The 15,565-nt window shown below is 49.7% G+C and overlaps 1 protein-coding gene across 2 annotated transcripts in view; it reads left to right on the forward strand.

Annotated features, from left to right (window-relative positions):
- The window catches only part of RNF165 (ring finger protein 165), a 49,667-nt gene that overhangs the window by 26,880 nt on the left and 7,222 nt on the right, over positions 1 to 15,565 (forward strand). For both annotated transcript variants that reach the window (XM_027885560.1, XM_027885570.1), the window contains exons 2-3: positions 9,986 to 10,295; positions 12,319 to 12,444. In XM_027885560.1, the coding sequence (XP_027741361.1) occupies positions 9,986 to 10,295; positions 12,319 to 12,444 (436 nt within the window). The remainder of the gene's footprint in view (positions 1 to 9,985; positions 10,296 to 12,318; positions 12,445 to 15,565) is intronic.

A 15,565-nucleotide genomic window follows, 5' to 3' on the forward strand; every position in this document is an offset into this window, starting at 1 on the left:
CTCTATAAAATACATATTTCTTGCTGTCTGGTTAGAGTTTTACTTCAAACGTTATTACAGCAGGGCTTAGCAGCCCTAACTCATGCCAGGACCTCATGCGGAAATGTAAAGTGAGAGCTATTTCCACATCAAGGAACTGACATTTTACTTGTACTTTAAACACAGCACTGTCCCTCCTGGAGTGACACACACCTATAAAGTTAAGGATATTAAATTTAATAGGGAACAGGCTTCCAGGATCTCTGATTTTTAGCCACAGGCTTCCTATTCTTGGAGCGTGAAAGGGGAATTGCTGGGACGTGGTGCGGCAGGACTCGCAGTAGCTGGGGTTTTCCCAAACCTGAGTTCAAGTCAGTCCAGTGTAAAGAACTGCTGATCTGCCCAGACTTGTGGCAGCTCGCTGCCAGCATCCCCTGCACCTCACACAGCCTCCCCTCAGCCCTCGTGCTTGGGATGGACCGCGACCGCAGGTGCCGCCGTGGTGCTGGGGGTGCAAAGAGGTGCCTCCAACCTGTCCACAGTCCTTTAGGCTAATTAAATAAAGAGGTCCAGAGGGGACTGGGGACTTGCAGGAGCCCCACGGGTGCAAGCCTCCATGCTGAGGGTTGCTCTTGGACTGGGGGAGCTCCTGGGCTTAGGATAGGACCTTGTAGTGCTGTGCGAGGGATTTGCTCGCCTTCTCCTTGCACTGCACCCCACACACCCACTTCCTAGGGGAATGGCTACTCTTGCTTAAAAGATAATCTTTTTTTCCTTTGTGCCTTAGCAATTGTAAAATGCTCCTGTTTTCTGTATAATGTCACTTGAAAGAAGGACCAGCTGCTGAGCTGTTCCTGCATTCTAGGGTGAGGAGGGACATTTTTTGGTGCAGGTTTTGGGCTGCAGGGGGACTGTACATTACATTGTATTAATGTACATTATATCACTGTACATTACATTATACCACCCTGAGTGGCAGGTGTTGCACATGCTGCAAAAGTTGCCCTCCTGGCTCCCTGAGAGCCTTGTGCAGCCCGGTAAATCCTTGGCATCCTACCTGGCCCACAATTGCAGGGTTTAAGATAAAATCCAGAAGGTGACCTGCAGCAATGGGATCAACCAATCCCTTTGCAAGGGGATCTCCCGTGTCCTGATTCCCCGTCAAAAAGTTCTGGCTTTGGGGCTGCTTTGGTTTACAGAGCCACCGAAGAAGAAAGGCTGGGCTGCAAAACACACCCCATCCAAACTGATGCACCGTTCCCAGAAGTGGTGAAATGCTCCGCCCCTTTCCCAAACACACCCCCCAAATCACTCCCACTCACTCTGGAGCTCTGTGGGCCTGGTGGATGAGAATCTCCCACCTCTGGGCTTAAGATGCAGACAAATAAATCCTTCAGGAAAACCCAGGTGGTTATTACAGTTCCCACTTAAAAACACAGTACCTGTGTGGGGGAAATTAATGTAGGCACAATGGGGTTGGATGGGTTTGATGCAGGATAACCCACCCAAACCAGCCACCTCTGTGATTTTAGGGTAGGTTTCAAAGGCTGCTCTAATATCTCCATATCAGGGGGGTTTAAAGCTGGTAAGGCAAACGGTGCCCCCCAAAACAGCATCTTTCTCCTCTTTGCTGTTAAGGGGAGAACAGGAAATCTTTACTGGAAATCCCTGCGGAGAGGAGGAGCCAAGGACCAACACCGCTGGTCCTCACCCAAAATATGCTGGGGAGGGAGGGGATATTGAGGCTGGCACAAGACAGGGGTGCTGTCACTGCATCCCCACAGCCTATGCCAGGGCTGTGGATAATCTCTGCATCCCAAATTTGTGCGGGACACAGCCGCACCAAAGGACTCTGCTCCCGTCTGAGATGCTGTGGTGTGTCATGGGCAGACGCTGAGCAGGTGCAGGGTGTGAGACCAGGTGGGATCACAAAGCCTTTTGCTTCAACAAGGGATCAGAGTCAGCTGAGGGCGTTGTCTCTTCCCATTAGCTCCATCTCGGGGGAAAGGTTACAGCATTTGGGTATCGGACCCAAGAGGTTTGGCGGTGTTTGGGTGGAGGGTTCTGGTTCAGGCTGTGGGGGAATCAAGAGGCTCCATGAACAGCGCAGTGCAGCCCCCAAGACCCTGCCAGGTCCTTGCAATGTTCATCTGGACTTCCCCCCTCCCCGCCCCCCTTCCCCACATTGGTTTTGGCTTTTTGCCTGTTTCTGGATGTCCTGCATATCATTGCTGGTAGGGAGGGAGCTGCTGCAAACCTCCCTGGCCAGTCATTAGGAGCAGTTAAGAGTGTTTTAAAGCAGGTGTTGAGCACTTCCAAACGCCTGGGGAGGGATTTGGACGCCGTGAAAGCGAGGAAACGCTGGAAACCCCGAGTATTGAATTTCCCTTTCCAAACAACTGGCTGCAGCATATCGCTGCCTGTCAAAGTTGAAGGCTCCCGCCTGCACAAGTCAGCACGTTTTTACATTCCCGAGGGCAGAGATAGGGATTGCTCCAAGTGCTTCCTCATTGCTCTCCGCAGGCAGAACCAAGTAATAGACTGTTGTCACACCAGGGTTTTTTTTTTTTTTTTTTTTTTGTTTCCTAGTTTTAAATAGGGGATGAATTCTTTCCCCGGTTAATTTTCTCATTTCCAGGTCGGGGACTAATTCACATGGATATAACACCCTACCAGTGGTATATAACCACAAAAAGATGAGCTCTACTGCCTCTGGCCCTCTCCAACTCCCTTTTCAACATTTTTTTCGATTGAGGTAGCAGTACAAACCCCGGAGAAGAGCCTTTGAATCCAGATACCTTCCAATAAACCGGGAAAACTCCGACTTTGTTTGTGTTCCCCACCCTACAGCACGTAGAAGAGGCTTGGGTTACCCGCAGGAGCTGGCTGGGATGATGGTGGGGGAGAGGGGGTGGGTGAGCACATCGGGTTGTGTGGGCAAAGGCCCAAGAGTTTCCCCGAAGTCCAGGTACCAGCCAAACCCTCTCTGCCCTTGGAAGTGCTGGAGTTTTGCTCAGCCATAAGCCCTGCAAATGGCCAAGAAGCCCCAAAATGCCCTTGAGACCTGCAGCGTGGCCCCTGATTTTAGCATGGGAATCGAGGTTGAGAGATTCCTGTGGTCTGTTTGTTCTCCATCCTCTCTGGTGCCTTCAGACCAAACAGAAATGAGAAACAGTGTAAAAAACTCTCAGAGGGGTTATGCAACATCCCCAAAGCCACTTTTCCTCCAGGGCCCTTTCCTGGCAGAAGTGCAGAGCTGGGCCCAAATCCTTGAGAAACTTTGGCTTTGTTTGGGTAGCAAGAGCTGGGCTGGGTGGGAAACATCACAGCTGGGCTATTGGGGCCACCCATCCCTCCAGGCATGTGACAGCCTGGGAAGGGAGGAGTGAAACTAGGACCACTAAGTCTCAGAAAACATTTTTCTCCCTCGGTGCAATTTGACTTTTTCTTTTTTTTTTTTTTTTTTTAATGAGAAGATCCGAAAATCTTAAATACACCCTTGAATTCAACACACAAGAATAAAGCTATAATTAAAACACAGTGAGAAGTATAAAAGCAAAAAGACAGATTTAAGTGTAGCAACACTGCCGAAGTGTTTCTCCTTCTTCCTTGGAAAATATTGCTGAATTCAACACGTTCCTGCGAAGCATCATCTTCAACAAAACTTTTTTTTTTTTTTTCACCCCTGAAGCTAGTGGGAAAGAGTTGCAGGAAAAAAACCCTCATCCAGTGCTGTATAAACAGCTGTCTCCCTCCTGTGATGGGTCCAGGCTGCCTGGCCGTATCCCACCACTTGTTCTTGCTGGTGCCCATCCCCAGCACTCATCATCACTTGAGTCCTGATGTAAATAGGGAGAGGGGGTTGGGACTTGATGATATTTAAGGTCCCTTCCAACCCTTAACATTCTATAATTCTGTGGAAATATGCTGATAAACACTGGTTATTGCCAGCTGTAAATCACAGAATCACGGAACAGCCTGAGTTGGAATGGACCCATAAGGATCACCGATGCAACCCCGAGCCCTGCGCAGGACAGCTCCAAAATTCACACCATGTGTTGGGCTTTTATTTTGTTGAGGGCTGAGTTTAGGCCTTGGAAGGAGTCTCACCTCATTTTTTTTTTTTTGGAGTGTATTAAGGCCTCACATGTTTTGACCCCACGGTGTGCAGGAGAGGAGATGCTCTGCTCTGTGTTAGGGACCCTCCAGCCACATCAGCCCACGCCACTCAGCAGTTAACAACAGGCTCCATCAGGGTAACAGGATGTTGGACAGAGATCGTACGAGCAGGCAGGGGCAATCTGCAGTCTCTGAGGTCTGTGTCTGTGTGCTTTTCGGGTTGAGCTGAGCTGTGCCTGCACAGAAATCCACAGAGTCAGGCAGTGACTACCATACCATTAATCAGCAATGGGGCATCCCATCTCAGCCTCCTTCCCCTGAACTCCTTTGCAGCCCTTTTCCATCAAATGTGCAAGACTGAGCGGGAGATGAGGAAACTCCAGAACCTCCTGTTGCCACCTAGGACCTAACTATGCTCCATCAACCACCACAGACCAGCCTTTTGCCCACCTCAGGGTCTCCATCCTGACTCAGTCCCTGGAGTGGCACAGGCTGGACAAGCAAATAAGGCGAAAGATAATACTTTTTATCTACTGTTGATGTGTGCTGGGGCTGCTCCTCCTCCAGCCACAAGCTGCTCCTTGTTCCATGGCACAAGGCACATGGGATGGCATGCTTCATCCTGGGCTGGATGTGAGCTGGTAGCCCATCAGTTTCTGCATGGTTCTTCCCACCCTGCATCTTGCCCCAGAATGGCAGCAAGGGTGGTGAAAGGTCTAAAAAAGAAGTCTTATGAGGGAGCTGGGGTTGTTTAGTATGGAGAAAAAAGATGCTCTGGGGAAACCTTCTCATTCTTTAAAACTACCTGAATTAGGTTGTAGCCAGGTGGGGTTTGGTCTCTTGTCCTAGATAACGAGTGACAGGATGAGAGGAAGTGGCCTTAAGTTGCACCAAGGAAGGTTCAGATTAGATATTAGAAACACTTTTTTCATTGCTACAGTGATCAGACATTGGAATAATTTGCTCAGTGAGGTGGTCGAGCCACCGTCTCTGGAAATGTTGAAGGGATGTCTGGATGGGGCGCTCGGGGATGTGGTGTAGGGATGATTATGGTGGTGCTGGGGGAATGGTTGGACTCAGTGATCTTGAAGGTCTCTTCCAACCTTGATTGTTCTGCATTTCAGTGTTTTGCTAGATGAAACGAGAAAGCTGTTGGCAAAGGTGCTGAAAGTGAGACAGATTCCTTCCTGTCTGATAAATTTAAATTCTTTCCTCCTCCCTGCCCCAATCTCCTTGCCCTGCAGTTAGCCCTCCTGTAACAGGAGTGAGATGGCACGATCTCTCTCTCTCCTAGACCACTACATTCTTATGCAGCTGGATAGCCTGTGGATTTGGTCTGGGGTTTTATTTTTTTAATTTCTTTTTTTTATTTTCCACCGCGGGAGGGTTGGAACCAGATGATCTTTTAAGGACCCTTCCAACCCGAGCCCTTCTGTGACTGCCACCCCTCACTTGCTATTCCTAAGTGAATTTCAGGCATTCCATAAGGGTATATTCACAAATAATTTGGAAAGGGTTAATACGTGGCTGGCTGATGGCATCAGGCAATTAGGAGCTTGTTTGTAGGCCCAGTGTGAGCCCCCCACGGTGTCCTTTTCCACGGGCCACGTGAAGCTGGAGCAGCTCCCACGATTTATTTTGGCCTTTGCTCACTGCGCACTCCCAGGACCAGTGCGGACTTCCCTGGCTCTCAGGGGAATGTTAATGCACATCCAGGGAAGCAAGCTGCAGGCTCCTGGGCCTGTTGAGAGCCTGTCAGGCTCTCCTGGTGCTCGGAGAGGCACCGGGATGGCTCCTGGTGGGGTTTATCTGCCTCCCCAGGGCAGGAGGAGGGGCTGTGGGGGGGGTCTAATTAGGGCGAAATGGCCCAGACGGCGCGACTCCATCCCCCAGCCTGGCCCATTACGATGGGCAGATCTCCTTCAGCTGTAAAACCTGTCACTGAGTGAAGCCAGGGCTTTCCAGGGGCTGCCATCTCCCTCTCTGCAGCGACGGGATCTAGACGTAAAACAGCCCCGGCCCCACTCCCACCATCCCCAGCCCTCTCGTGGAGACCGTGGGCTGCCTTGACAAGCCGGCCAGGTTGCCTTACCCAGGGGAAAAATTCACATGCATTGTAGGCAGCTTAACAGCATGAGACAGATTTTGTTTTCCTCTCGAAGGCGGCCAGGCTCCCTGGGCTACAGCTGTCTGCTTGAGACACCTATCCCAGCGCCAGCTCCAGGCCTGATCCCGTGTCCCCTATCAGTAGCCTGACTGCATCAAGAACACTATTGCCTGAGGAAAGGAGGTGGAAATAAACAGTTCTGCTTTCTGGGTTTTTCTTTTCATGAAGCCCATAGCATCCCCTGTCTCACTGCAGGGATTACCCAGGGGCTTTGCATCTCTGAGGTGGGTCTGTACTGAATGAGCACACGGATCCCTTGAGCCTTTCTGGGTGAAATACTGCTGGACAGATAAATTTGCATGTGCCTAGGTACAGTCAAGCCTTAACTGATGCTAAAGGAGAATCCCTAGGGGAAGAAACACCCAGGATCAGACCAGTACGCTTCTGTGACCTGGTGTCACTTACCAACCCGCAAAAATGTATGAACTTATCGTTCGCAGAGTTGACCCGGGGGCACTGGGGAAACGGAGGCACTTCTGTTAATGGAAATACATCCGTGTTGCTTCACATAATGTATGGAAACAGTAAACATAACTGTAGAACTGAGGGGGGGATGGGGGTGGGGGAAGGAAGCAGCCGTGGAAGTGAGAACGCGGCAGTGAGGAGGATGTGTTGAGCTTCCCTGCGGGTTTCCGCCGCGTTCGAAGCCTCTGTGAGTGAAGGGCGGGAACAGAACAGGTTCCTCTGCTCATGCATCATCTGCTGGCTTTCTGAAAACTGCTTTATACCTCCTCAATTTGAGGCTGCAGCCTGTCGTTGCCAACTCCCAGCTAAGTGTTTTGGGTGCTTCATGAATAGCTGTTAAACGACCTTCCCGGCGGGAGATTGCCTTCATGGGTCAGGTCAGTGGTGGGCTTGGCAGTGCTGGGTTAACAGTTGGGCTTGAGGATCTTGGAGAGCTTTTCAACCTAAATGATTCTATTATTCCATATCGTGATTCTAAATGATTATGTGAGGCCGTGGCGCTGGCGAGCTGGAAGACGTGGGGAATACAGCAGACCCAGCTCCATGGCAGGTCCTCAGCATCCAGCAGTGTCAGAGGTGGACCAGGCCAGTTGGGGCAGCCACTGATCTGCACTCATATCCTGAAATGGCAGGAATTACCGAAGTTGCCATTCCCCATCCACTGATCCCTGATGCTGACCTTGGCTTTGGGGCATGACGGGGGAAGCTGTGGAAGGCAGTCTCCGCTATGGCCCTTTGCAGCCAGAAGCCATGAGCAGAAGAAGGTAAACTCAAAAATTAATTACTTTGAAAGGTGATGTTCAGTTTTGCACTGTTACTTTTTTGCCAGGGCTTTCTGGGGTCCACCAGCACCGTGCTTGTCAAGGACTGGCTCTCTGTTGTGCAAGCTGGTTTGGTTATGCCAGCTGTATGATTTGATGACTGCTAATAAGCATAGAATTGCTGAAGTATTCCCCAAAGTCTTTGCTTTGCTGTCAAAATCCTCATCAGCAATTGGATTAGTTGTAGGGAATGAACAATTACTACACAGGGTATTGTATTATGTTAAGACAAATTGATGGGTTTTATTTAATCATATGGTCCCGGTCACATCTTCCTAGTGTTTTTCCTGTGGAGAGAAATGCATCACTGCACCAGTAGGTACAAGCAAAAAAGACTGAAGAATGCTTGATTTAATTAATTAGCGCCTAAAAATGAGTCGAATTAACACTCTGTACCAAAACAAAATGGATTAGGCTTTTGCTCTCAGTTATGTCGGCTGTGCATATCTTCCTGCACACATGCCAGAGATAAAGTTTGCATGGTCTGGACTTTTGGGAAGTGTATGACCAAGTTCCTCTCAAGGACTGTCTCGGCAATGGGAGGAAAAATTCAGATCAAAAGCATGACCAGATAATCTGCCCACCCTGTGCTCTGTGGGTCACCGTGGCTCTGGCATCAAAGGTCCTGCAGACATTTAACTAAATCAGACCAAGGGCTCCCAAGATCCAGCAGAAGGCTGGAAATCTTTGGCTAAGGTCGCACCAGGCATCAGCAGTCTGGAGAGTGGCAGGAGGCGAGAGACAGGCTTTTTCACTGTCACCCTGAGACATTTTTGCCTGAAATATAAGTGGCACGGGTTGGTGTGTTGGGGTGTGTGGAGGGGGCTAACACTTTTACCTGCTCTGGCACCTTGTCTTCAGGCCCTGTGAAGGCCTGGAGGTGTCAAATGGCTCCCCTGTGACCTGCTGCAGCAGTTTTCCTCCGGGAGGACACGAGGCCATTAGAGCTTGAGCTTGTACCAAGCTAACAGCAGTCAGGAGGTGTCTCGCCACGATTCCCTTTAGCAGCAGGCCAGGGCAGCGCAGGATCCCCATTTTGTTGCTCAGCCTTTACCTGTTTGTGGAGAATTTGGGCCAGGCCATCAGCAACAAATATAACCTGCAGGGGAATGGGATACGCAGACAGCTCTTGGGTCTGGGTTTGCGGCTCCATCATTGAGGAACAGTGGGTCTGATCCCACCTCCTCTGGTTTTAATTAATAGGATGGTCAAATCATTCTGTTATCTGTCAGCAGGGGAAATATCACCTTAAGAAGTTCCACTGTGGTTGGCACAGGAATTTGTTCCCCGCTGCCTCTCTCAGAGGTGCACTCCGGAGGATTAGTCTGTATTTAAGAGATGCTGTGTGTAATTATGCACAGTTTTGCAAACCATCCATTTCTGTTAAGTCCTCTCCCGTTATTTCTCTTGCTGGCATCTGGCTTTGCTGTGTGTCTCTCCTGTTTCCACATGGGAGTGAGAAGAAAGCACTCAGGGCTCCCTAGGCTGTTGTGATGGACTGGCCCTGCCTGCCAGGGAGGTGGGAGCAGAAGGGGTCTGGGTGAAGATGGCATGATGTGCATGCCCGTGTCTTGGGATGACAGTGTCTCTTGGTGCTGTCATTCCTGGATATTTTGTACCATTCCCAAAGGTTTAAAAAAGAAGAGGAGTTTTTTAGGAGGATGGGTGGGTGTCCTATCCTGTGAACGATCCCCAGCAGAGAGGCATTTCTAATAGCCTCACTTGAGTCTCATCCTTCACCTCTGCGTTGACTTTTTCCCTGGCTTTAGAGCAAAAAGTTTTGCATGGTGCCTGTAAACGCTCCAGGAATGTAGGAATTAACATGCTGGATTGGAACAAGGGCCCGTCCAAGCGAGGATCTTGAGCAAGGTGCAAGCCAGTGCCAGATGTTTTGCAAAACGCCTCCACCACGGATATCTTTCACACCTCATTTCTTCCTCACTCCCATCAGCTTCATGGCTGGTCTCATAGCAGCCTGTGTTGTGTTTCCAGCAGCTGCTCCGTCCCTGCAAGCAGCTCAGGAGGATGGGCTATTGAAGGGTCTCAGCAAACACACATAGCCTTCATTCCCCCTCTCAGAGGTGGGAGGTGTCTCATTCATGTCCTGCAGTCAGGGAGAGAGAGTGTCTTGGAGCAGAGATTATTTCCTTGCCTATGAGATATTTTTAGAGAGGCAAAGAAGTACCTTGACTTTGCATGGAAAGTCTGCAGTTCAGGGAAAGCTTTGAAAACTCCAGTGAGCTCATATCCCAGTAAAAAAATATTTCAGAAGACAGTTTGGTGTTTTTTCCCTTTTCTAACATGATGAGGCTATGTCACAGAATCATAGAATGGTTTGGGTGGGAAAGGACCTTTAGAGGTCATCTGGTCCAACCCCCCTGCCATGGGTAGTGACGGCTTCCACTAGACCAGGTTGTATTCTCTTCTCTTCCAGGTGCTCCCTTTCAAAGGTCTCAGCATCCCCATGCTACCTCCTGCCGGCATTTCCACCTGGGTCCCCAGCCTCAGCTCTCCGCCGACTTCACCCTGCCTCACGCAGTGCAGCCCCAGCCGGGGCTGACCCCTCACATGGCCCCTGCACACCAGCACAGTGGCCCCCTGCACCAGCCCCTGGCCCCAGTGCCACCCCTGCCCTTCCAGGACGTCGCTGGACCCTCCTTCCTACCTCAGGCGCTACACCAGCAATACCTCCTCCAGCAGCAGCTCCTCGAGGCACAGCACCGCCGGCTCATGCCCCATCCCAGGTAAGGGGGTCTTGCTCTTCTTGAGGGGTGTCGAGGAGCTACAGCAGCCTCCTCTCTTCACCTGCAAGACCCCAGAAGTGCTGGTGGTGTTGGGTTTTCTCCACGAGTTCGTCTGTGCACTCCGGAAAATTCATTCACCAGAAGGGAGGCTGTGGGACAAGCTGCACCTAAAGGGGCACCTTTCCCTTAGGAATTCCCTACTGTGCTTATCTACTGTGTACCTTTCCCATGGGGATCCATGCAGTGCTTATCTAGTGTGTCCCAAGGTCACCTGTCTTGTCAGTCGCAGGAGAATCGTGATGGTGAACCTGTCCTGCATGGCAGAGAGAGGGGTAGACTGTGAGGGCGAGCTACACCCTTGTAGCTGCTGTTTCAAAGCAGTGCAAGAGATTGTATCTACCTGTCTCATTTTTACGCATGAAGATCTTGCTCTCCTAGGTCTAGGTAGGCTTTCCATCTCTATGAGGGAACGATGCCACTGACCTGCAGCGCATTCTGTCACTGAAAGCATCCTGAATTCAGACTGGGTTGACAAATGCAGAGAGACCTACTGTAACTCAGTAGAGGTGGAAATGGATGCCTGGCCTTGTCTTGATTGTGTTTTTTGAGAGAGGAGCGCTTGTTTTGTAAACATATGGAAGCTATTTGTGGGTTGTATCCATGGATCAAGGATCAGAGGATTAATCTTTGCAATAATGCTTCATTTGGAAAGAATGCTACGGATAGAAAACCCTTTCTTTCCATACTCTTTCTGGTTTAAAGTTGTGTGTTCTTCTCATCATTGTTTTGTTTTGCATAGGCTGGATTTTAGGTGGTTTTAATGATTAGATAATAATTGGGTGGCGGGTATGTTCAAGGCTGAGGCACCGATGATACAAGTGTTTATCTCTTAGTCACAAGCTGAATTCAAATAAAAGCACAGAACACAGTTCCGCGCATTTGGTAAATGCTGTCAGTATTACATTTGTAAGTGGGCTGTGAAAAAAAGGCAGGAACCTCTTGGCCAGGCCCAGAGCTTGTCTCTGAAAGCACAGCAGCAGAGGAGGAGGGTGTCAGAACCCTTACAGGTGTGGGGCAGGAGGTCAAAGTAATGGCAGTGTGGCTCGTGCCTTTGAAGTGAGGTCTCTGAACTGTGGCTGCATGAAAAGTTATTTAGCTTGCAGTTCCCTGTTCCATTTGCTCTGGTGTTTTTCTGAAGGTTTGCTTTGTGATGGCTCCTCTGGTAAGCGGGGACTCAGCAGGGAGTGAAGGTGATGAGTCTGTCTGTAATGTAAATCCTGATTGTGCATCCACGTTGTCTCTTGCCAACTGGGGACATTGATCAGGCAGCACATCCTCTTCCCCTGAGTGGTTCAACTAAACAATAACCACAAGACTCAAATCCCTAGGAAAACTCTGCTGTATTTTCTACCACTTTCTTTTCCCTGCCTGCAATGGCAGCAGGGCTGAGGGAGAAGGAGCTGGATCCCAGCCTGGCCTGTCCATCAGCCAGAGGAATGTTGGCAAAGGCCAGCGAGAGTAAATTCTGCTTTCAGTCACTCCTGAGTAATCCAGTTATGAATGAGGTTCCCCAGGAGTTTATGGACTGCATGGGGAGACGAGACAACCTGCAGCTTCTTTATGATGATGGATCACGGCTGAAGCAGGGACACATTTTATCTTGTGTGTTGTTTATGGGGCTGACTGTGGAGAGAAAGAAAATAGTGCAAACAGCATGAAGCTGCCGAGGAAGGTGTTTTGATTTCCTCTTTTTCTCTCCATGTTGCCACCAAATAGCATCTCCTGTAAACTGAGCACATGTGGGGTGGCAAAGGGCTTGAGAGTCGATGTCCATGGCGACCATGAGGAAATGACGTAGCCCTGGGTCCCTCTTCCCAACCGCTTATCCCTGACACCTTTTTTCTCTTGGACACATATTCACACTGGGGTTTTCCCATGGCTTATTGACATGAGATTGGAGCACGAGCTGCACATCCCAGTGCCACCTGTGCCTGACTCTGCTGTGCTGTTCCCTCTGCTGCAGGCGGGCTCAAGAGCGCATGTCTGTCCAGCCTCACCGCCTACACCCCAGCTTCGACTTCAGCCACCAACTGCAGACTCCACAACCCATGGGGCCCCAGCCCAGGTATTTAGCAGAAGGCACGGACTGGTAAGTGATCCACCTTTCACTAGTGTGTTGAGTGAGGTGTTGGAAAAGTCCCAGGAAGGCTGCGAGGGTTGGGGAGTGTCATCAGGGATCAACACTTCCACGGAAGCCAATGGGGCAGCTCAACAGTTACAGTGTGGGGGATGTGCAGTGGGGAAACACACCTCTGAGAGGGCCATGAGTGTGTGCTAAAGCCTCCAGGCATATCTATAGAGTTACAGAATCATTTGGGATGGAAAAACCCTCTAAGATCATCAAGTCCAACAATTCCCCAGCACTGCCAAGCTGAGCAGTGACCCATGTCCCCACGTGCCACATCTACATGGCTTCCAAATCCCTACAGAGATGGCCACACCACCGCTACCCTGGGCAGTCTCTACCAGAACTTGGTGGCTCTTTGAGTGAGGGAATTGCTCCTAATATCCAGTCTAAACATTTCCTGACACAATTTGAAATAATTTCCTCTTGTCCTGTCCCTTGTTCCCTGGGAGCAGAACCTGACTCCCACTTTGCTCCCCTCTCCTGTAAGAGAGTTGCAGACCCAGAAGGTCCCCCCTGAGCCTCCTTTTCTCCAGGTTGAACCCCCCCAGCTCCCTCAGCCACTCCTGGTGCTCCAGACCCTTCCCCTGCTCTGTTCCCTTCCCTGAACATGCCCCACTGTTATTGCCCATAACTTTTCACCTACAGATGTAGAGTGCAGCCAACTATAAGTCTTCCCCAGTGGCTCTTCCTGCTGCAGGGTCTTTTTTCTATAGACCAGTCACTCTACCTTCTTCTAGACCTTCTGCTGTCCTTCAGGCACCCAAGAAACAGTGGCCATAATTTCTTCAGTGGTCTCAATTAGGGACCGCTACGCTGCTCTGCCATGCAGAGTGGTATGAATCAAGATGTGTTATTCATTCTGCCACTGTAGTGTTTAATACCCCGGCAAAGCTTTGCAGGGAATTGATAATTTCATTTTCAGAGCAGGTTTTGAGCTCTTGAACATTTCATAAGGTATGGTGCCCTACTTGATAGAATAAGAAAATAAAAACATACTTCTGAGTAGCTGCCTGTAAACTGAGCAAAGTCCATTCTGTGCACTGAATGGAAAAAATAACATGTGAACTTGTAATTAGAGACAATCGCAATGTATATGTGCGAGGGGACCAAAATAAAATGGGATAGGAAATCTTAATGATGGCATCTCCTAACATCTGAATGCTTCACTCCACAAATGAATAGCCCTTTTAACACAGGGTGAGGTTTTTTTCCCTCTTCAGTGCAATAATAGGCAGCCTAAAATATGGCCATGTCCTTCTGCCATTTTCTTCTCAGGTGTTCCCATTACTGGCATCCCCGTGGGCTGAATGTGGTCAGGATGACATGGTTCTGATCAGTTTGCAAAGCAGCTCATGTACTATCTGGATAGAGCCATTCTTTCTGCCTCTCTCTCAGTGCAGAGTGTTTAATTATAATCATTAGAAGAGTCTGATAAAGCATCACTTTGTGTTCCCTCCTCCCCCCTCCTTTTCCGTGCTGTGTTGCTCCATAACCTTATAAAACCTAAGGAGTGGGGATAACAGAAGTCATACACTGTGTGTGTATGTTTGGGTGACTCATTTTTCCTTGGGGCACACGTACAGTTTTTGCCCAGTGAGAGAGATAAATAAAAACTTTCCTCTAATGTGTTACCCCTGGATGAGCAGCAGCGGCGTTTTCTCAGAAGCAGTTTGTGGTGGGCAATGCCATGGGAAGTGGGGATAGAAGGGGGATCTGAAGTGGATCAGTCATCCCAGAGAGCCCAACCTCAATTAAAATCTCCCGGTGAAGAATAAATAAACTACCATTTGGTTCCATAAATCATCTCCTGCACACGCACGTAGTGACGACCATCCAGCCTGTTATCTGGAGCCTTATCCAACACTTTTGGTTGCTGGCAACCCGTGTGCCATAAGCACCACAGCTCTTGAACCTCTCATCTGGGCATCAAGGTGCTGTACAGTCATCCCTGTAGCACAGGCTAGAAAGCAATAGTTATTTCTGATTTTCTTTAGCTAGTGCACTCTGCTTGGCCACCCCCAAACCCCGGGAAAACACAGTGCCATGCAGCATTCTGCTTTGGGCCCACCTGCAGACCCACACCATCACTTCGGGAACCTCATCATCTGATTTTAAGTCTCTAGGTGCACAAACAGTTCGGCAGTACTGTTGTTGCAACTACTTGTGCGAGTTAATAATGGCCACTCACCTCTGAGAGACCTCTTCAGCCCTTGGTCTCAAAGCACTCCATGGAATACCACATCTGTTTTGTAGAGAGCGAATAAGGGAAGGCAGAGAGGAAGCGGTCAAGGTCATGCATCAGGAAAGTGACAGGGCTAGGAATGGAACCAAAGCCTCCCGATTTCCAGTTTAGCTTTCTATCCACCTGGGACCACTCCTTAAACAATTGGATAAATACCCAAAATTGTGACACAGGAGCTGGAAACTGCCCAGTGCTGTGAATTCTCATGACTGGTGGTGTTCTGCCAGTTGCCTGCTGTGTTTTACCCCCTTCCAGGTTTTGCCTCTCTAGCACAGGGCCAGTAAAGATAGTCCCTCTCCTGGCCTCCAGTTAGAATCACAGAACCACACAATGGTCTGAGCTGGAAGGGACCCACAAGGATCATCAAGTCCACCTTGGTGCAGGGTGCCTTACTATGGGATTCTAGAGCCCCGGTGCTGCTGCCTGGTGCACAGGCTGTTACGGATGAAGGATTTCTACATTTACTGTCCCTTTATGTCCTGTGCCTTCTTTGAAGCAGTTTCACAGCTGCTGGAGGACACGTCTGGGTGGCTTCTAACAAGCCGTGGTGTGCGCTGCTGCCGCCCTCCACGCAGGGGAGGAGAAGTTCGAGGCTGAGACAGGGAAGCCACCCCTGTTGCTCTAATTAGCTCTGCTCTGGCAAATGTGAAGAGAATGGTTATTAGAGCTCCGGATTTTGTAATTATGATAAAGCGAGTGATGTTCAAAGCGCTCGTTTTGCTGAGAGACTCTTTGGCTGGAGAGAACAGGGATCAGCTAATTGGATTATAGATGGAGATGCTGCGTTGGGTCTCCTCCCATTCCCTCCACACGGTGTGGCGATGGGGCTGCAGTTTATCT

The sequence above is a fragment of the Empidonax traillii genome, unplaced genomic scaffold (genome assembly GCF_003031625.1).
Source record: "Empidonax traillii isolate 1590-97213 ecotype Southwest subspecies unplaced genomic scaffold, ASM303162v1 scaffold10:size5872457, whole genome shotgun sequence".
Classification (NCBI taxonomy): Eukaryota; Metazoa; Chordata; class Aves; order Passeriformes; family Tyrannidae; genus Empidonax; species Empidonax traillii.